The following is a 21,118-nucleotide window of genomic DNA, read 5'->3' on the forward strand; positions in this document are numbered from 1 at the left end:
TGCGGAAGGTGTCCCTGCCCACGGCAGTGGGGAGTGAAACTAGATGATCTTTTAGGCTCCTTCCAACCCAAACCATTCTATGATTCTACAACTTCAAAAGGGTACAAAGGGGGGGAAAAAAGGTATCAACTGTACTCTTAAACAGCAGGCTTCACAGCACGCTTATTAAGTCACTACATAAACCTATACAAGGCAACTAAATGCAGTTTCCTGAGTTGTAACCCACTCCTCGGGTTAGGCTTCTCAAAGAGTAAGGAAAAAGGATTCAATTTTCATCTAACTCCCAGGAAGGTCAAAATACACATCTAGCTGTATCTTAGAAATAGAAAACATTTTTAGTAGTGTTCTGAAATAGATGATAGAAGACATTTTGTGTACGCCTGGTATTATAGATATCCAAGTCTTTTTTGGGAAGCTGATGAAAGCATTTGATGCCATACAAAATTGCATTTACCTATAATCACCTCATTAGCATCCTCTCAAATAACGTAGATATGTGAAGCAACACGTTTTGCTTCAGTATAATGATACTCAAATTCCCTGGAAGGTAGGGGAACACAAAGGAGAGACTACACTTCAGGAATCCAAAGGCACAGTCTGGCTTTTTACTTTGACCACACAGGACAAAGTTACCCAGCAGAGGCTGGGGGGAAAACCTCCTCAAATCCCATTCATTAAAGATGGTTAATGCTTGGACATTCTATTTTTTATAAGTTCCATTTGAAGTGCTGTCTATTTTCAGCTCACATTGAGGGTGAGGAGAAAGGATAGGAGGAATGGACACCACATAATTCAAAGCCCCACAAAATAATGGAGAATACCTAAAAGCATGCATCTTAATATTAGTATAAATGTATTTTTGAGAGTAATAACTCAGATCTTACTTCTTTGAAAAATTAACATGATGTAGACATACTTAATATCTGTAAGAGATGCAACACTGCATATTGTATTACTTTAGCCAGTCATGCTAGTGTGGCATTGTGTTTTCTTTTCTCCTTGAATTTCTACGGCTTATGTAAGTTTGATTATCCAAGTCCGCAAATGAAGTGAGAGAGAACAGTATCGACTGAACTAGCTTTTAAAAACTGTAAAGGAGAATAGGGGAGAAAGAAACACCACTACCAACTACCACTTTCCAATACAAGAACATGAAAGTACAGATGGCGATACCAGATTTTCCACAGAAAAGCCCTGTTAGTCTTGAATTTCTCCTCCCTGCCCTGCTTTATACACACGTGCCCTATTAGGTCCAAACAATTTTCTTACTCACTGCAGTTTGGAGAGCTACCTATCGGCTATCTGAAAAGCAAGACAATGAGTAAAGGCCACAACATGAATGCATGGCTAGGGAAGTTGTAGTATGTTGGGATTTTTATTTATTTATTTAAAACAAAACCAAAATTTCTTAAAACTGGGAGAGAATTGAAAGTACTCGAGCAAGATAGTATTCTCAGAATGGGAGGGAAAAAACAAGAAGAAAAAAAAAAAAAGCACTATTCTCTAATCTTCAGACATTCCATTTCCTTCCTGCAGGAACATTTTGAGATATACTACCACACTGACATAATCAAATAAAGTACCTGTAAAAGAGCATGTGGAGCAATCTCCACTACAACAGCATTCTCTGGAATATGCTTCAGGCCTTCATGGAACAGCACGGGACTCACTAGGTTGTTCACATAATATTCTGCAGAGGAATTCCTAGCCAGATCACTTTGCCACTGAGATTCAGGGATAGATGTACTGATCCACCGTGCTGAACGAGGTTTAGGGTGTGGAATGACCTGCAGAAAGACAAGGAAGAGGGACAGGAGGAAGAGTTACAGGTCATAGATGACAGCAAGACAGGCAAAAGCAAGAAGCCCTTGCCCCCTTTTTTGTGGGACATTTTCCTTATCTTGATTGCTGAGGTCATCCTTCTGCTTAATGTGATAGGACTTCAAACCTTACAGATGTCTACATGGTCTTTAAGAGACTTCCCCTCTTAAAGGATGGAACCCTCTTAGCTTAATATCACTGATGCTCAAATCCAGGTGCCCCATCACAACTCATGCACACCATAACTCAGTAACGTTACCTTTTTCAGAGCACTTAGCAGCGCTGGTGCAATAGATGCCATATAATAGGAATGAAATGCAACTCCGGCACTGCGCACCTCCTTTGCGAACACACCATCCTTTTTCAGTTTGGCTACAAACTCATTCAGAGAGTCCTGAGAAGAGGAATAAAAGAGAACTAAAACTAACAGCTCCCAACATATTTGGGAAGTGTTTGAAGCACTGTACTCCCCCCATGCCCTTTATCACTTGCCACTTAAGGGGAGCTATATCTGTTATGAGGTTATTGTCATTCTCAGTATTATCATTCATCACTCATTATACCCATGGCTGTAAGAGTATTCAGCATAAGAAATCTGTCATTACTAGCTTACAGTTCCTCTGAGAGAACTTTTGAGTGTTTGAACTCATAAAGAACACCATGTCCCCTCCCACCAGGAGGGGTGCTTTTCTTTTCAAGCAGCTTAGCTTCACATTTTCTTCAAACTAGAACTTCACAGGTTCCAGTCACAGATCTGGCATGCTCCATGTCAGTTCTTTCCTTACCAGAGGCCCCGAAACAGTGACAGTATCTTCAGAGTTGTGGCAGGCTGGTACCACATTTGGAGGACAGCGCTGCTTACATTCCTCCCATGTCAGACCTGCAGGAGGAAGAGTTCAGGACAACACGTGTTTTGGAGAAGTAAGCCTCGTGATGGGAGGCAATCCTCCCCATTTAAGCATGCAATCACTGCACTTAATTCAGCATTTTGCAAAACTGTAACAGATTCTTAGAAAGATCACAGACATCCCCCCTCTGCCCAAAAGTGATTCTGCAAAATCAATGGAAGTGTATCTCACGGCTTTAATACTTCATTTGTCACTGTGATATTGAGCACATATTATGTGGATACAAGTCACAGTAAAAGCTTAAACTCAAAATCAGATTATGAAAAACATTATATGCATCACTCTAACCTAAGTTCTGTGATAAGGTGTCACGTATTTAATATCAAGCAGAAAAATGCTCAATTAGGTAGATAGTACTTTATAGCATTGGTTAAAATAAGGAGTGTAGGTTTATAATACGAGACCCAGTCATCAAACTCATTGCATTAGACCTGCAACAGCTTTTCTCTGAAGCGTTTCACCATTTTTAATCAACCACTGTGTCCAATCATAAGAAACAGAAAAACAATCATGCTATCAACAGTCATGTTATTTTTAAACATATAAATTACCACGAAGCCACTGAAGACAAACTGCTGGGTTCAAAGCTCAAAACTTCACCCAGTTTTGAACAAAACTTGAAATTGACAGAAACTCTGAGCGGTGCTGGACCGGGAGAAAGCTCCTTCCTAAGTACTAGTAGGCACAAGCATGTGCTAGTGGCACTAAGTTTTGCTAGCCAGCTGCCCACTACATAACAGTGACTTCATGTCTCATTCTTGCATACTTCAGAAATACTGTTTTTTAAAAAGAGTAAAGAGAAAAAACACAGTGCCTTATGTTTTTCACATCTCTTTTCAAGGTGATTACTGGGACTCTGTCATTTGTTACCTGTCAATAAATCTCTCTATTTCCACTTAAGTTTTGGAACGATGACCAAAACTCTTCTGTATTACAGGTCAGAAATTACTACCATTGTATCAACTTCAATATTTTATAACCTGTTCTTCATCAGAAGAAGAGACAACAGTAGCCAAACTTTTACGGAACTGATTGCTATCACAAACACATTTCAGAGCCCAGTTTTATGTTGATGCCATACAGCAGAGATCAGATGCACTTTCTTATATCACTCTTTTGCTAAGCGGATACCTACCAACAGCAGCCATTCCTCCTGGTGGCAATTTGGCCTCTTTAACACATCGCCCCCGCCAATAAGCAGCAAGAATGGCTTCTTCATGACTTAAGGAATTATCTGCATAGCCACAAGCTACTTCTCCCACTGAGTGGCCCAAAATCCCATCAGGTTGCAGACCTGCAGCCTTCAGCACATCAATTTGGGCAATCTGCAAGGAAAAGCAGAATTAATGATTCCATGCCAGAGTAAGCAGGTGTAAGGACTCAAAGGCACACAACAGCGCTGAGTGCATTTCAAGATTACTTTTTTGTACAGACTTTCTTCTTGCCCTTGCCCTGTTTTTTTTTTTTTTTTTAACATAACAGCAGCTTCAACCTCATTTCAAAGCATGTCAAGAATCATCGTGTCTCCAGTATCGTTTGCGCCTCTCTCTCCACTACGCACCTTTATACTAGGAAGTTATCTCCAAAAACAGGAGGTTACCAAGAGCTTGACATGAGCCAGCAGTGTGTGCTTGCAGCCTAGAAGGCCAGCTGTGCCTTGGGCTGTATCAAAAGAGGCATAATCAGCAGGTGATTGTCCCCCTCTACTCTGCCCTCATGAGGCCTCACCTGGAGTACTGCATCTTTGTGCATCGAGCACAATAAAGATGTGGACCTGTTAAAGCAAGTCCCTAGAAGGGCTACAAAAATGATCAGAGGGCTGGAGCACCTCTCCTACGAGGAAAGGCTGAGAGAGCTGGGGATGCTGAGCCTGGAGAAGGGAAGGCTCCAGGGAGACCTTGTTGCGGCCTTTCAATACTCAAAGGGATCTTATGAAAAGGATGGAGAGGGACTCTACGCAGGTAGATAATGATAGGACAAGGGGGAATGGTCTTAAACTAAAAGAGGATAGATTTAGATTAGACATTACAAAGAAATTCTTCACGGTAAGGGTAGTGAGGCACTGGAATAGGTTGCCCAGAGAAGCTGTGGATGCCCCATCTGTGGAGGTATTCAAGGCCAGGTTGGGTGTGGCCTTGGCCAACCTGATCTAGTGGGTGGCATCCCTGCCTACAGCAAGGGGGTTGGAACTAGATTATCTTTAAGATCGCTTCCAACCCAAGCCAATCTATGATTCTATGATTCTAAGAGCGTCTGTATAAAGCAAGAGCCAAGTCCAGCTTTCCAGATCACTTTAAAAACTGTTTCTAGTTTTCTCTAATAGACAACAAATCCTGCTTTGATACTCTTCCAGAATTAGAGACTTCATTTAACATCATTTTGTTCTTTTTCAGAACAGATTTTAGAAGGCATTCTATAGAACTTTGATTCTTGGCAGAAACATTTATATAAAACTTCATATGTTCCTTAGTATCTTAGAGAAACTACCGAACATTACACACACACATACACACACACACAGATCAGTTTAGATCAACATTCCTGAAAGCATCTTGCAAAGGGCTGGGCCCAAAACTAACTGAAATCTATCTAACTGCAACTAACCTGAACAGCAGCTACTCCAACAAATGCATTGACAGTCTCATCAAAAGTATTGTCATCTGCTTGCAGAAGCAGGTCTGAGACCTTCAGTCCTGTGTTCTTCAAAGCCTCATCTGAGCGCATTATAGACTGGCGAAACACATCCAATTTCATAAGACTCAGGCCCATACCTTTCCACTGGGTTCCCATGCCTGCAAGATAAGCAAGAAAACGTGCTTTTGCAATGCTCTGTAATAGGAGTGGACATCACATGCTTGCTTTGGAAGTGAAAGAATCCTATCTAAGGACAAATCATTGCACATACCTAACACCCTCTAAATTAGGCACTGCTTTTTTGTTCTCTGGACTTTGCTGTCATCAAAAGATAGATAAATTGGAAGGATTAGATAAAACACAGGAAACATGATTCTCCTACACATACCATGGGTCTGCATGACAGTTCCTCATTTTGGAGAGTGGAAAAAACATTAGTGCACAAGATCCAACTATTCAAGGTTCATTTCTATAGAAGAATGCAGAAGTCTGGACACTGCTGTGGACCTACCTGAACAGATGTACCAGAGTGGTCTACCAGACGCTTGAACTTGCTGAACCTCTTCGATGTCACTCTCAGTGCCAACTAGGGTGTAGCCCCTGTAGGGCATGAGGGATACAGGAATTGCAGAGATATCACCGAGCAGGCGTAAAAATGGACTGCATCCTCTATGTTTTTTGCTCTCTTGAATTAGTATTTCTACAGCTTCCTGAGTTCTGCCACAAACTTGAACCAGTCTTGGCAAGTTACAAGTCTCTGGAGGCTGATGTTTCTTCTCATTTGGCTTCAGAATGACATGAACATTAGCACCTCCAAAGCCAAAAGAATTGATGCTGACTAAGCCACCTTTTATTGGTGTTGGTTCACAAACCACCTTTAAGGAGCCATTGTGTAAAGCAGGAATATCTGGATGTGGGTCACTGAAATGAAGATTTGGGGCCCACAGCCCATGTTCCAGAGAAAGAACGACCTGGAAGAAAGAACATAGTATTATGTGCTCCATATTTTCTTATTTTTATTTAAAAAAAACCCTATCTTTTGTTTTATTTATTTTTATTACTATAAATTGCTATGTAAGCATACACAAAAGCAGCTCCTCTTATTTTTGTATAAAGGGACCCTTCACAGACTAACATTATCAATGTGGTAGAGGCAGTACCTACTTCACCTAGGCAAGTTTTAAGTCCATGTAGAAAGTCAGTGGTTAAGGTTAAGGGTGGTAGTTTTAAGTTTAGCTTCCAGACCCTTTCTAACTGTAAAGCCATGCAATCTTGCTGGAAAAGCAACTTGGCTACTAAAGATACCACATCTTTTTTCTCCTCTTTCAGCTCTTCCTTCATCACACTCCACCTTTCCCCATTCAGATGGCCACACATACTATTCTTTATTACAATAAATGCTCCCATTTCTGCCTTTACCACAAAAGAGACACACTGAAGCACTGGTGAAAGGGTTTTCATGCTGCTTTCCATCCATTTGATGTCTTGACCCGAAAAAGCAGCAGATGGATCAGAACTGGCAGAGCCAAAGGGAAGCACAGAAAACAGCACAAGACTTATAATAAAAAGCAAGAACTATCTTTTTCAATAACAACACTACAACCAGCCCATGACACCAAGGCCATAATCATTTGTGGCACAAGTCCAGCAAACCAAAGACCACAAGGTCAGTAGCAGATACTGCATGTCCTGTGTGTTTGGCAATTCCTTCATCACCACAAAATTGTCAGATAAACAGATCGTGGTTGGGGAACAGTTCTTCCAAGCTGACCATCAGACATGGCAAACTATCTGGGAAAACAACCATAAATGTACAATTTCATCTCCAGTTAGCATATTATAAAGCCACGGTGACAAAAGACTTTTCATGAACACTATCCTACACCTACAATACTATTTACTTTGAACTTGCTGTTGCTTTATAAAACATACATATTTGTCCTCTAAGCCTTCCATGGCTTCCTCACAAGTTTGAGAATGCAGTACAGTGAGTGTACAGCACAGCCAACAAGAAATTTGTCTTTTCAACTACTCAGCCTAATTGCTGTACAGCAAAGTGCAGATGAGTTCTCCCTCCCTTACCAGAACTCAAGTAAAGCGGCCTTGGCAAACCCTAGTTTTCTTTCTTATTCTTTTTTCCATAATAAACATTTTCTTTGAGTCTTAAGTCAGATACTTCCAAGATCTACTTTCATAACTGACATCTCATATGTAAAAGCATTTTATGGAATGCCAAAATAAAATGTTAACAGAAACTGCATACTTCCTGAAAAAGTTACTGTCTCTGAAAAGGATGGGCTCAGTGTAGTTTCTCGTTGGGCCTCAAGAATGCAAGATCTGTCATTCTTATTAAAATTCCAAATATTAAAATGTCAATTGCTGCCCAACTTTCAAAGAACCAAGAACAGAGACAGAACTTCCAATACCAAACCAGACAAAGCTTCAGGTGCTCTCAAACATGCCAGATCTAGGAACAAGACCTAATACAACTTAACAGAAGCACAACAAAAACACATCCTAACACACGTCAAAGGTGCTACGGGCTCTTGCCTACAGCTGTAAATTCTGATACAAAGTTAAGTGAAAAAAGTGATGGAAAAGTGAGAAAATATGATGTCACAGAATTCTTCAAAAAGAAACTGTGGTCCCTATTTTTGCAATTCTGCATTCTCTAAGAAACACAAACAGGGAAACAGTTACCTCAAAGCTTTGATCCTCTCCTGACAGTTCAGTCCTCACAGAAGAACTGTACTAAGCAAATTGCTCATAACAAACAACACATTAAGGATGGAGAGGTTCGTTTTAATGAATCAAGTCATCATTCCTTCTATTGAAAAAGGTGTCAGTCTGGGTGATAGAGGTTCTAAAAAAAAAAGTTAAACTCTCCTCTACAGAGAGACAGATACTGCAGTTTCCACGCTTTATTTGCGGACAAGGCTATTCATAGAAAGCTGTACATACTCAGATCATAATAATTATTTTAAAGAGCCTAAAATCGTAGCAGTGATAGTATACTTGAATTCAGTTTGCATGTCTGTAAGGCTGTCAGTAATAGGCTTACAACCAAGCATGAACAATAGCTAGCTCTTTGCTAAGCAGTTTAGCAGCCAGAGCTGGGAGATGATTGCCTACAGCAGTAATTAGTAGGCTGGTTGCTAAGACAACCAGTTATTTAAGCAGGTAGCCTCATCCCAAATAAATCACCTGGCCTCTCACCAACACAAGACAGACTGAGAAGAGAAAATACATCCTTGACAAACAACTCAAAGGATCAGCTACTGTTCTGGTATGGAAACTGCTTCTTACCTTTGGTCATTCAAACTACTCCAATACCTCTTTATTTGTATCTCCCCTGAACCCAAATGACCTACAGCATTCTGTTAGAAGTTCCAGTGTAAGAATAATCAGTAAGGTGACCTCAAACCCCTTATTCTGAGCAGAGTTATGTTCCTGTAGAATTGAGTGGTATGTGTGAATTATAATGTTTGGGCTTGCATGCACTTGTGAGTACACATGGCAGAGGGTCACCTAGGCACTCATGTACAGCTTGTAGAATAGCCACCTGAGTTTTTAAAAGTATTTGCAGGCGAAACAAGTAGTAGGTAATAAAGAATCACCTGACTTATCAATACCGGCATAGATTTTATTCTGGATCAGTGCAAATTTTCTTTAAAACAAACCAACAAACACAGCCAATACTAGTCCCTCCCTCACTCCCCATGCTTTTTCCCCTCACAAGCCATGTGTTACCTTGGCTAATGCAGCAAGTCCAGAAGCAGGCTCTGGATGACCCATGTTTGACTTGGTTGAGCCAATCAACAACGGCTCTCTCTCACATTGGCAGAAGAGATCTGCAAGGCCATTTACTTCCTGTGGATCTCCAACCTAGAAGGAAAATAATCAGAATGGCTAATAGCCAATACTTCCAAAACACACCACAAAAGAAAAATCTGAAAGGTTAAGACATTTGGGTAAAATCCAAAAGTAGTGAAGCAGTATATATTCCAGAAACTGGTAGAAGACAGAAATACAATTCCTTTACCTTTATTTTGAAAGAACAAAGAATAATTTGATCCGAAAGCGTGGCAAGTGGTGCAAGGGAAGAAAACACCCCAAAACCAAAGAGGTCATACTGACCTTGGTGCCTGTCCCATGAGTTTCAACATACTCAATGTCTCCAGGCTTGATACCACATTCTCTGTGCAGAGAACTGACCAACTGCCGCTGCATGTCTCCAGATGGGAATGTCACACCTAGAATCAGAATTGCCATCAATTCCTCTCTCTCAATAAATGCTTCCTGTTCTGCTTTGAGCACCCTTTCAGCTGATTGGGGCTACCAGCTCAAAAAGAAAGATATCTTTTCAGGGTTTATACTTATGTCCTTTGCACCGAACAGAGTAAGCCTCTCAGGCTCTTAGAAAGAAGAGCAGAGGAACCAGAAATGGAACTAAACTGATGATTAGAGTACTGTGGGAAGATACTGGTTAACACTGTATGTTTAGATCAAGCAGAACATATAAAACTCAGCATCTCCATGAGTGGGAAAAATGGGACAGGAGCAGGAAAAGAGCCTTCCAGTAACAACATGTACATTTCTACTATCTGTGCAAAAGTTACTCCAGACATATCCCAAGGAAGGCTAAACTAGCAACAGGACACTCCTGATACTCTCTATAATAACAATCACCACTTGTCTCCTTTCATTCCTTTACAAAACAGGGGCCTGAACATTGTGTTACCAAAGTTGAAAAAGGAAAAAAAAAAAAAAAGAAAAGCACTATGAAAAACCCTCACACACCTTAAAGAACAGGAACCCTGCAATAATCCTTCTCTGATAACAAAGACTCTAGAATGAACTGTTCTGCAGGTATCTCACTTTTCAGAAGCTCAAGGCCTACCTTGCTCTTTAAAGCCATCAGTGTTACTCCCAGCATTAACTATTGTAGCATAGATGCGTTTAGCCATGGATTTCTTGGTCAAAAGAACGACAACAACAGCTTCAGAGCGACAATACCCATCTCCTGAGAATAGAGACAGAACAAGTCATTAATCTGTTCTGCTTTGAATAAAGTAGCAAAAGCACCACGCGCTAAGGTTATCTCATTCCTGAGCTATTGCTTAAAACAGATTGCTTTGGAGTACAATATGTACATTTGTTTAAAAAAGAATGTCCTAGAAAGGCTCACTGCTCATCACAAATGATGAAAGAAAGTTTACATCAAGAGACAGTTATTTCCTTTCCCCACTGGCACAGAAACGAACCATACAATTTATTTTCCACAGGTAATTTTCTAGGTCTAATGGAGCTGTGCAACACAAATAAAGTCCGGGGTATGTCCCAAGCAGTGCACCTAAGAACAAGGACAAGACCAACTATGTCCACTGTTACCAGAGCATCACGTCACAGATTCAGCAGTAAGTTCATCTCGTACAACAAGACGATTTTTCATGCTAATGCCTTACCTGAAGCATCAAAAACTTTGCAGGCACCATCAGGACTAAGCATACCCAGCTTCATGAACTGCACAGAAGTGTTGGGCTTCAGCAGAAGGTTGACCCCTCCTACCACGGCTGCACTGCACCGTCCATTACGAATTGCCTTATAAGCATTTTCTAGGGCCATGAGACTGGAGGAGCAGGCTGTGTCAATACTTAAGCTTGGGCCTTCGGGAACAGAAAGGGAAAAAAAAAAAACAAACACTTTTTTACTGTTAATTTTTCTTGAGTTACTCTCCAAAGACTATAGGATGGTTACCACAAAATGCATTTAAAAAATACTAACAGTTGCTTCAGAACATTACAGGCAATCCTGATACACTGGGAGACAAGAATCACCATCTCTGCCTGCTTGCCAGTAACAGGGGATGAGAAAGGAGGAAAAAAAATGCCAACAGTTTAGCTTTAAGGGTACATTTTAAAATTTCACCTCCATCTCCATCAAAAAAAGACATTGTAGCATCACAACCAGCTAACATCTCCCCATTTTCAACAATGAAATCTCTCCCACTTCCTGGTGCTACCCTTACCATGATCCCTGCTGTCTACTGCTCTTCAAGGCAATTCCCATCATGCCTTTAATCATACCAGTCCCGTACCACTCCTACTTCTCTGAGTTACCTGTTCCAGTTAGTTTTTCTCCTGGCATCATTATCTTTCGTATGAATGCCAGCTATGCCCATTTTCAACAAATGAAGTACAAAGCCTTGTAATGAGTCTTAACACAGAGTTACAACACAGTTTTTGCTTCTCACATGCCTCTTTACAACAGCTGCATTCTACTTTCTCATCCCCAAAGAGTCTATACCTCATATCCATCCCACCTCTCCAGAGCAACCATGGTACAACCATGCTGAAATTGCAATTAGTGATCAGAACTGACAAGTCTGAGGACACTTACCTTTAAAATCATAGAAGTAAGAAATCCTGTTGGCAAACATAGCACGCTGGCAGCCAATCATACTGTATCCCAAAAGCTGTTCTGGATCTTGGCTAAAGGCTTCACCAGCTTCTGACCCACTTGCACCAACCCATACACCCGTGTCTGTGCCACGGAGGGTAGCTGGATTAATGCCTATGGGGATATTGGAAGGCAGATTACAGCAAACAAACTCATTATGAGGGGAAAACTGGTAAGGTATCAGGTACTGACGGTACCAGTTCACGAAATACAATTTATTACTGTCCATTTCTGGCAGACCTGCAGCCCACATAGTTACTTTTCTACCTGTTTCAATCACAGGCCTTCTGCAGAGCTCCTGTTTATTCAACCTGTTTATTACAACAGAGTCCATCAGAACTTTGGTACTGGCTTTTGGCCAGAACACATCGCGCCCTAAGACAGCTTTTTGAGTTAGATGGGCATTGATAGAGTCTTGTGTAGAAGCGTACAACCATTAAAGATATAAATGCTGATCAGATAAGCTAACAGCAGATTTCCAGTGCAGAGAAAAGAAGCAGACAAAGGGAGAAAAGTGCAGCACATGGAATGTCAGATGAGCACTTGAATATCTGTCCTCGTGCAAAGCCTAGATCTGGAGTACGAGGGAGAAAAGAAAAAGTTATTTGGCACAAAAGCCAATGAGCTGGAACAAGAAACAACTCTCCTCCAAAAAACTGCATGGCAAGCTCAACTTGTAACAATGTACTGTTTCTTCTCTGTGCTGCAGGAGTCCTGGAGACAAGCAGACTACTCATATTCAAGCCTTAAGACTGAGGCTCAGCAAGTGCTAATTTGTCAGAACTAGCGAGCTGGTTACAACTTTTTCCATGTCCTCCTTATGTTCAGACATGAAACTCATTAATATGAAGAATCAATTTTTTGGCTCTGTGGGCAAGTACCTAAAAAGCGCTTGACACTGGCAGTGATGGAGAAAGGAGGCTCCCATTTCTGAAAGCACACTCCCTGGGCAAACTTCCTATGGTAGCAGCTCTAATGTCACAAGCTTTCCTTGGATCTTGCCAATAGACAGGAATACAGCAGGTCATCCGTCATTCTTTCAGACCATGGATGAGAATTCTCATGGAGTCATCTTCCCTTTGCACTACAATTATCCCCTGTGCCTTTAACAAAGGAATCTATTATGGAACTTTACAGTAGAGCAGTAGTGTAGGGACACCAACATACAAAAGCTCTAGTACTGTTGACTGTTTAAATGCTTCTGTAGTACCGGTTCCACTGTATCAGACCAGTAGAGACTTTCTGGCAGTCAGTGTAGATTTCCCAGTTCAAGTTCCAGAATAAAGCAATTTTCTCTAACCCTCATACCAGTTCTTCGGTCTCCTCTCTACTGTGACCTTTCTTGTTAGTGATCTCGTCACACAGGTGCATGTCTACACGTGCTGCACAAAAGCAACTGTGAACCACGATTGAACCACGATTCTCCCTTTTCAGTCATTCACCTGCTTACCTCCATCCAAAATAGCTTCATAAGAAACTTCCAACAGCAAGCGAAGCTGAGGATCCATTGTATGAGCTTGTTTGGGGTGGACCCCAAAAAAGGAGGCATCAAACTTGCTTATGTCCTTGAGCTTTCCATTTCTCTTGGGCAGCCCATACATTCCTGAGAAGAAAAAATCACCGCATCACAGATTACATCAGTTTTGAAGCAGCTACTAGATGAGACAAAGTACAGAATGATCACAGCTGATTCTCGATTACAAGTGAAATCTTATTTTTCCCTTGCAGCATCCAGAGCGCTACACGAATACCTATCCACTCATCTCTCCAAATCTTATTTGGAAATTAAAACACCGCATTAACAAAAACAATTATGATTTTTAAGACTGTCCTGGATATGACAGCATTTGTGCTTTGGAAAGTTGTGCCAAGCACACAGACTCTGAATTGTTGGTTCCAGTCAGAAGAAAAACAAAAACTACTTTTCACCTTTGCAATTCACCAGCCTGAATTGGATAGACATGGGCCAAAAATTTCAGAAGGATAATCAAACAGAAAAGAACATTCTAAAAAGCTACAAATCATGGGACTGGAGTCCCTCTGCTACTTCGGAACCCAGAAAAATGACAGAGCAGTCTTATTGCCACAACTACCAGGATTCACTAAGTACTTAGCTGCTCTATCAGAAGTGTGTTTTTCCCTGGAAGATACGTATTATTTATTAGCTACTACTGTGCACGATATGACTATAAAATGCATTACTTAAGACCTCTGTAGAAGTATTCTGTTCCTGAATTTCTTGGTGATGTATCAGAAGTGAATTCAAAAGCTCTGTTTTTGCATCTGATAAATCTTTTCCTTTTGTAGGATAATTCCTCTGAAAAGCTCAGAGCTCCAAAAGGAGAGGCAATAAGCACTCACCTGGTTTCCACCTCCGATCATCCTCTGTGACCATATCAACTCCATTAAGTAGTTTCTCCCAAAACTCTTGCAAGTTCTCAGATTCTGGCAGCTTTCCTGCTATGCCTGCAATCACCACGTCCTCCATCTCTTAACTTCTCCCTGTTGCTGAGATCCAAGAAAGCAGTAAGACTAGTAAGGTTTCACACAGAGGAGAATATATGCACCTCTTGCCTTCCTAACATGTTGTGACAACTGTATTTGTATGAGAAACACCCACACAGAAAAAGCCCATGGAGTCCCTACTACAAAAAGATATCCCAACTAATCAAATAGACTGTAAGATTTGTGGGGACAATGGGGACAAGAAAACTGATGCTGAGGCAGTGCCAGGCTTTGAAAACCACCAGTTTCTATATGACAGCTAGAAAATGAACAGGTCTCTCTCTACCAAAGGCAAAGCCTCTATTTAAAGTCAGCAGAGAAGAAAGATCAACATGCTGGAGCAGAAGTGGGTGGGGAAATTATGAAATACATATAGTAAAATACATAATTACAAGGCAAACCTTACAGGCAGCAAAACGAGTTCTACAATCATTCCAAAGTTAAATACTAACTTAAGAATCAATAATAAGTAAGCTCGTTGGAGGGAAAAAAATGAAAAAAAAAGCACACATATGCACACACCCCAACACACACAGAAGGAAAAACATAGGAAGACTGCAATACGGTTTAGCATTATTCTAAATCCCTGAAATGAGAAGTAAATTTTACATATAAAGCATTTCCCAAAACACTGAACCTTGCACTGCAATACCTTAGAGGACTGGGAAAGAGGAATTGAGTACATGGGGTAGAGGGGGGTGCTTTAAAATAAGAGTTGACAGAACAGAGATTTCAGATCAGTGAAAACCCTAGCTATTGACCCAAGAAATTTGCATTCTAAGACCCCAATCCCATACAACGCCGCATGACAAGTCATCTATACAGATTGCAGCACCAAATGAGAGCTCATATTACAGTCAACACACTCACGTTATTTTGCATTACGCTGAAAATATATTAACGAAGCAGAAGGAAGGCAAGTTAACCTGATGTTGTTCCAGTTAAGCTCAAATTATAATTAGTAGACCCAAACTGGACAAGTTACAGAAAAAAAAAAAAAAGAAAAAAAAAAAAGAGATACCCATCTATGTAGACATGGTTGCATGAACAAAAGATGTAATGAGCATTCACAGTACCTTCTTAAATAATACTTCTGGTAAGTAGAGGCAAAATATTCTCTAATGTGTGGGGTTTTTAACAAGTAAAAATCACAATAAAAATTAGCGTTTAAATAGCTAATTCTGCCTTTGAAGGAAAAACTTTGCAATGGAAGACCTAAAGCTTGACTTCCAGCACAGATTATGTGCCATAGCGCCATGTAGGCACTCTCCATAAGTACTGCTTGTGCTTGATCATCTCTCCTGTAAAATAGTATTAATAGATACTCTTAGATGAACACTTCCACAGATGATTTTTCAACCCAAGACATTTAACTTATGAACATTTTTTTACAGTCTCTTTCAGAAATTCTTATAGTTTTTGAGCAATAGGCCTCTTCCATCCTCACATTGCTCTGGCATAATAACTTCATGTAACTTAGAGATGACTGCATGGTGAGGCAGAGGGAAAGCAATGCCCCCTGGTTTGCAAGGCTTTTACAGAGGTGTAGACCAGCCGACACACACCACCACAGAGGCTGCCTGATCTCTTCTACTCTTCTTTCCTTCAGCAGTTATCTCCATTCAGATCTGTGGAGTAACCATGGAATTATGCAACATGCAACACTCTGAGGTAGAAGAGATGATTACCTCATCCACTCCATCCTTTCTGGGAGCAAAACCAGAAGTGCTCCCAAAAGGACATTTTGGATTTCTCAGTCTTTAGTTAAATACTTCAGACAACAGAACTTCCATTCCACTCTCAGTATTCATTTAAGAAGGAAAACAGTGAGGGCCAAATGTATATGGCCTTTACTGAGAAACTACACCCTAAAATTGAAGTAGGTAGTAATATGCCCAGTCTATTTTGCTCTGAAGAGAAGCTCCTCAGTTTTTCCGCTCACAAAGGTCTAGCAAGTCAGTTTTAATATTGGTGTCACCACTGTACCTAGAAAACCCATCAAGGACCATAGCTCTGCTACACTTGCAACAGTTCTGTGCTGGGGGCAGAGAAATAACTGGATCTTAGGCATGGAGCTTACAATCCAAGCACACAACAAAAGCCATGCAAAATTATAATGTGATTAATTTTCAATTTTATGCCTCAGCTCTTTGGGTGACAATATCCAAGGAGATAAATATTGTATTTCAGGAGACTGAAACTTCTCTTCTGGGATTGTCCCTTCCCCTCCTACATCTCTTTCCCTGGAGTATCAGGAAAACTCCATCCAGGTATGGCCAACCTTGACAAAATGTTTTTCTGAGACAGTGAAGAAATGGAATTTATCAGCAAAGCAATTTTTGCCAACAAGTTATGACTGCAGTTGAGCAAGACTGTGTCAAAGGCAGAAAGACGCTGTGGTAATCAAAATGTACAAGAACAAAAGCCAAGAAGTTAATTTTAGCTGGGTAAATGGGTAATAAGAGCCACAACTTAAGGATTTATATACACAAAGAACTGGAAAGATAGGCTTAGGATGCCTATATCAAAAATAACAAATTATGGACCTAGTGGCAGACAGTAGAGGTGATTTACTGGGGAAGAGTCAGAAAAGAAGAAATCATGAATATTAAGTACTCAATAATTAAACAGTGATTAAAGTAGACATTACAGCTACCAACGATGTCATTGGTCTTCATTGACAGCTAATATACAGGTAGGCTGTTTCAAAGTTTATGGACGTTGTCCGCAAAAGGTACAGTATAGTATGTTAGTATACTACAGACTCACTCTTCTTTGTAGAACACTTTTGGACTATACACAGTACATTGACAGTTTTTGAAGTGTATGACATGGAACCAGGAAAGAAAATTATTTCCACAGAAGTTTTAAAGGAGATTGGACTACAGCAAATATATGCAAGAAATTGCTTCAACTATCTGATGGTCAAGATGAACAAATGTAATGGGTCAAAAAAGGAGACCAAAAAAAGATAAGAGTGCCAATTTCTTAGGGCTGTGTTTTATTGGATACAACCAACCATATAACATTCTTTGTCCTCTCTTTGCCAGATGGTTTTGTTTTAATAGAATTACGTAGATTCTTCATAGACAGATTGACTTTTTACCCAGGCAGGGGAAAGACGACAAAAGAATAAACAAAAGACACCAAAACCCTGAACATACCAGTCTGATAGACACCTCATTAAGCGTGAACTACAACCTCATTGGATTTACACAATATTTTTTTGCAATGATATTCCTTTGCTGACTCACTGAGACTAGTAATAACTAACAATCCCTTCTGGTATTATTGACTAGTAATCACTTTCATAATTTTATACTTGTGCTCTAGTTATCTACCTCCCACATTAGCCACTTGACAAGGTTGGTTTGTTTATTGATGTCAGCTCTTTTCTCCAATCATCTTACTCCTTCATAACCTTGCTCTCTATGTATTGGATACCTACTGATATCATGACAGCCTATTGCTATTAACAAACTTGTAAGATTAACTACTGCCCTGCAATGCATTTAAAAAAAAGATGTTTTTCAGTACCCCACTCATCTAGCACCGATAATGAATCAAGAAGAAAAATGTTGATCATTGTTTTTTAATCAACCATGTCAGCTGTACAACTTTGTTTTCTCTGTGCCTACTGAGATCATAAGCTTTTAAAGCAGTAAGGAAAGAGGGACTTAATTTGTTCTCCCACTCATACCTGACTTGCCAACCTCCAAAGAGAATAGTTTTCTTATTCTGCTGTACCTATGATCACCAAAAGTTAAGTAAAACAAATGGGGTCTGGGAGCAAAGAATAAAGCGCAAAGAAACAGCAGGAAAAAAAAAAAAAAGAAAGAAACCAAACCAAACCCTGTTTTGCCTGGTGTTGTTCTCTTTACTAGACAGGAACATATCATTTTTATTTATTAACTGTTATTTTGATGGCTGTCATCATGGTAGGACAGACTCCTCAAACTCAAGTCTCTGTTACTAGTTCTAGGCAGTCCAAATCTTGATCTGTTTTGGAGCTCCCCTCACCTTAAAATGAAACATCCATGACTCCTCCATAGCCTTCTTCAGTGCAGATATTGACAAAGGGTATGTTTTCTTAGCTTGTAAATCTGACTACATCATAACCCATGTTTCTTAATCTCTGATTATCATTTCTAAAATTTACAGTTTAAACTGCCATCCCACAGAAACTTCATTTTTAGAGAGCTATAATGTCTGCTTCCAAAAAATCCTCTACAGAATAGAAGCAAACACAGGCTGCTTTTCATTTTTGAAAGCACTTGGCTACTCTCAGCCTGTGCACTATAGCTCCAGTTTAACAAAGACTTTTTAACTGTCTCTTTCTGTCTCAAGGCTGGATCTGTCCCATTGACCACAAGACAAATGGAAAGTGGTAGTGGGGTTTTGTATTTAAAAACACATTTCTTGGCAGGAAACACAATCTGGTTGAGTTGTTATGTGGGAAAGGTAGGTTAGGTTTTACTCATGGAATCAATACAGCTCTGTTGATTTCCAAATGATTTATACCAACTGATGTCCCCAGTATTACTACACCTTTAAAAAAAAAAAAAAAATCTGTTTGTAACTGCCCTCCCTGTAGGGCCTTTGTCCTCTAAATTCACCCACTAAATGCAGCCTTTCAAGTTGCACTGCTATTTTCAGTTCATTTCAAGAAGCGCAGAAGCTGCAGAAAAAGGTGAATCCTTTGTTCAAGTGAGTTTTTTGATTTTTACTTTTGATTTTAAAGGCAAGGCATTCTCCAAAGCCCCCCCGACACTGCTTTCTGAAAGACTATGCAAGTTAATGTAAACTGCTTTAACACAGCCTGTTTCAATTTAAGTACCATAATAAAGCTTTTAGCCAGGAAAAAAGGGGTTTTGTACCTTCAAGAGCCTTATGCTAGGGAAGAATGTAGAAAGAAAACCGATAAGAGCAAGAACAGCAGAAGAGAGAAGACCACGATCGTTTTCCTGACAATCACATCATCCAAACCAGACTGGTGTACAATGAATGGGTTATTGCACGTGAGCAGCTGGTTTATATAGAAGCGGAAGCTTAGCAGTATGTGCTGCACCTTTTTTGAGAACGTTTCCCCGTATGTATCGACAAGCCACCTTTAGGGCGTGCAAACGCTAATCTCTTCACTTAGAAGCTTCCTCAGCTTGCTACACTCGTGCTGTTAGGCCAACTCGGAACATCGCGGGTGACGGAGGAGCCGCCACCCTTCTGCCAGGACGGAGCAGTCCGTTTAGCCCCGGCTGCCCGCCCGAGCCGGCCCGATGGGCCGCGCCGCTCGGTCCGCGCACGATCGGGGCCACCGCTGCCGCCCAGCCCCGCGGCGGGCGCCGGGCGCGGCCCCTCGGAACCCGCTGAGCCGCCCCGCGGAGCCCTGCCGCCGCGGCTGGGGCGAGGGCGCGCCGACGCTCGGGGGAATGCAGAAAGGCTCCTGCCGCCGGGCAGCCGAGGGCTGCAGGCAGCGGTGCTCCTGCTCGCTCGCCGGCCCGCGCCACGCGCGGCCCTGCACCCGCAGAGCCTGCCCGTGCCGGCTCGGCGGCGAGGGGTCCCCGCCCGCCGCCAAGATGGCCGAGCGCCGGCACCACAATGCCGCGCTGCAGCCTCTCTCCGCTCCGCCTCGCCAGCGGGAGGCTGCGGCTCGCTAGCCCCCCACCGACTGGCAAGGAGCCTCCTCGGCGCGACCGCGTTGGGCCCCGGGAGAGAGGCCTGCGGTGGGGCCGGGCAGCCCGAGCATCTAGGCGCGGCGCGTAGGGCGCCGGCGCACGGAACCTTCTCGTCGCGCGGGCAGAGCCCGCGGGCCCCAGCCGTACGAAGCGGCCATCCGACTCCGCGCGGCGGAGGGGACCAGGCGGAACGATCCCGGCGCGGCTGCCTGGCGCAGCAGCCCGCGGAGGCGGGAGCGGAGGCCGCCGCTCTCCCGGCCGCTCCGCGTCCGCTGTGCCACCGGTACCTGCACGGGTGCGGAAAGCTTCGTGCCGAGAGGACCCTGTAGTCAGCTCAGCGCCGGACCGGGCTGCTGCGGGGCAGGCTCTTCAGGCGGACTCGGGCGCTGCGGCGGCCGGTGCCGAGCTGCGTACGTCCGATGCTCCGCGCTCTCCTCACTGTCTCCCTCTAGCTCCCACCGCTATTTAAGCAGCCGCCACCTCCGGCGGCCACGCCACATGGGCTGACAGTTTACTCCTCGCCGCAGTCCAATGAGAGCTGGGGCAGGGCCGCCCTGAGCCGGCCCCGGGGTGATGCCAACCCCTGTCCGCCAGAGCCGTTCCACAGGAGGAGGGGGTCTTGGGCAGGCCGGGGCGGAGCCGGTCGGGCGCCCGTGCCCGCGGCACTGGGCCAAGCTCCTGCGCCCCGCCCTGGAGGCCGTGGAAGGCCGCGCTCTGCGAGCGGCGCCTGGCTTTGCCCAAGCCCATCGCAGCGAGCGCCGCGTCCCTTTCTGTGTCCCTCTCCCCCCGCCCCGCGGATGTGCACACTGTGGTTGGGACTAGTACTGCGCCGGCACCGTGGCTCGGCAGGGCGCGCTGAAGCCGGGCGGGCGCCGGGCCACGGATCGCCCGCGCACCCGGCAGCGCACAAAGAGAAGGGGCGCGCGGCTGGACGCGCAGTGCTGGGCCGGCACCCAATCCGGAGGCGGGGGCGTGTGGGCGGGGGCGCGGCCCTGCCAATGGCGTGCCCCGTAGGGGTGTTGCTAGGCGATAAGGCGATGTGGTGACTGTTGAGGGGACGGCCGAGGCCGCCGGCGTCGCGAGCAGCACCCGCCACACGCCGGCGGCAGCGGTCGTTCA

The 21,118-nt window shown here is 43.0% G+C and overlaps 1 protein-coding gene across 1 annotated transcript in view; it reads right to left on the bottom strand.

The window, feature by feature from the left end:
- Positions 1-20,441, bottom strand: part of FASN (fatty acid synthase) — a 47,424-nt gene extending 26,983 nt beyond the window's left edge. Inside the window, exons 1-14 of the mRNA XM_083804686.1 lie at positions 20,287-20,441; positions 14,184-14,330; positions 13,273-13,425; positions 11,763-11,936; positions 10,829-11,029; positions 10,264-10,386; positions 9,501-9,616; positions 9,114-9,248; positions 5,875-6,334; positions 5,334-5,521; positions 3,865-4,054; positions 2,607-2,701; positions 2,081-2,215; positions 1,584-1,787 (exon numbers count right to left, since the gene is read on the bottom strand). Coding sequence (XP_083660812.1) covers positions 1,584-1,787; positions 2,081-2,215; positions 2,607-2,701; positions 3,865-4,054; positions 5,334-5,521; positions 5,875-6,334; positions 9,114-9,248; positions 9,501-9,616; positions 10,264-10,386; positions 10,829-11,029; positions 11,763-11,936; positions 13,273-13,425; positions 14,184-14,310 — 2,301 coding nt within the window. The 5' untranslated portion in view covers positions 14,311-14,330; positions 20,287-20,441. The remainder of the gene's footprint in view (positions 1-1,583; positions 1,788-2,080; positions 2,216-2,606; positions 2,702-3,864; positions 4,055-5,333; positions 5,522-5,874; positions 6,335-9,113; positions 9,249-9,500; positions 9,617-10,263; positions 10,387-10,828; positions 11,030-11,762; positions 11,937-13,272; positions 13,426-14,183; positions 14,331-20,286) is intronic.
- Positions 20,442-21,118: the final 677 nt, after the last annotated feature.

Source organism: Anser anser (assembly GCF_964211835.1).
Source record: "Anser anser genome assembly, chromosome: 19".
Taxonomy (NCBI): domain Eukaryota; kingdom Metazoa; phylum Chordata; class Aves; order Anseriformes; family Anatidae; genus Anser; species Anser anser.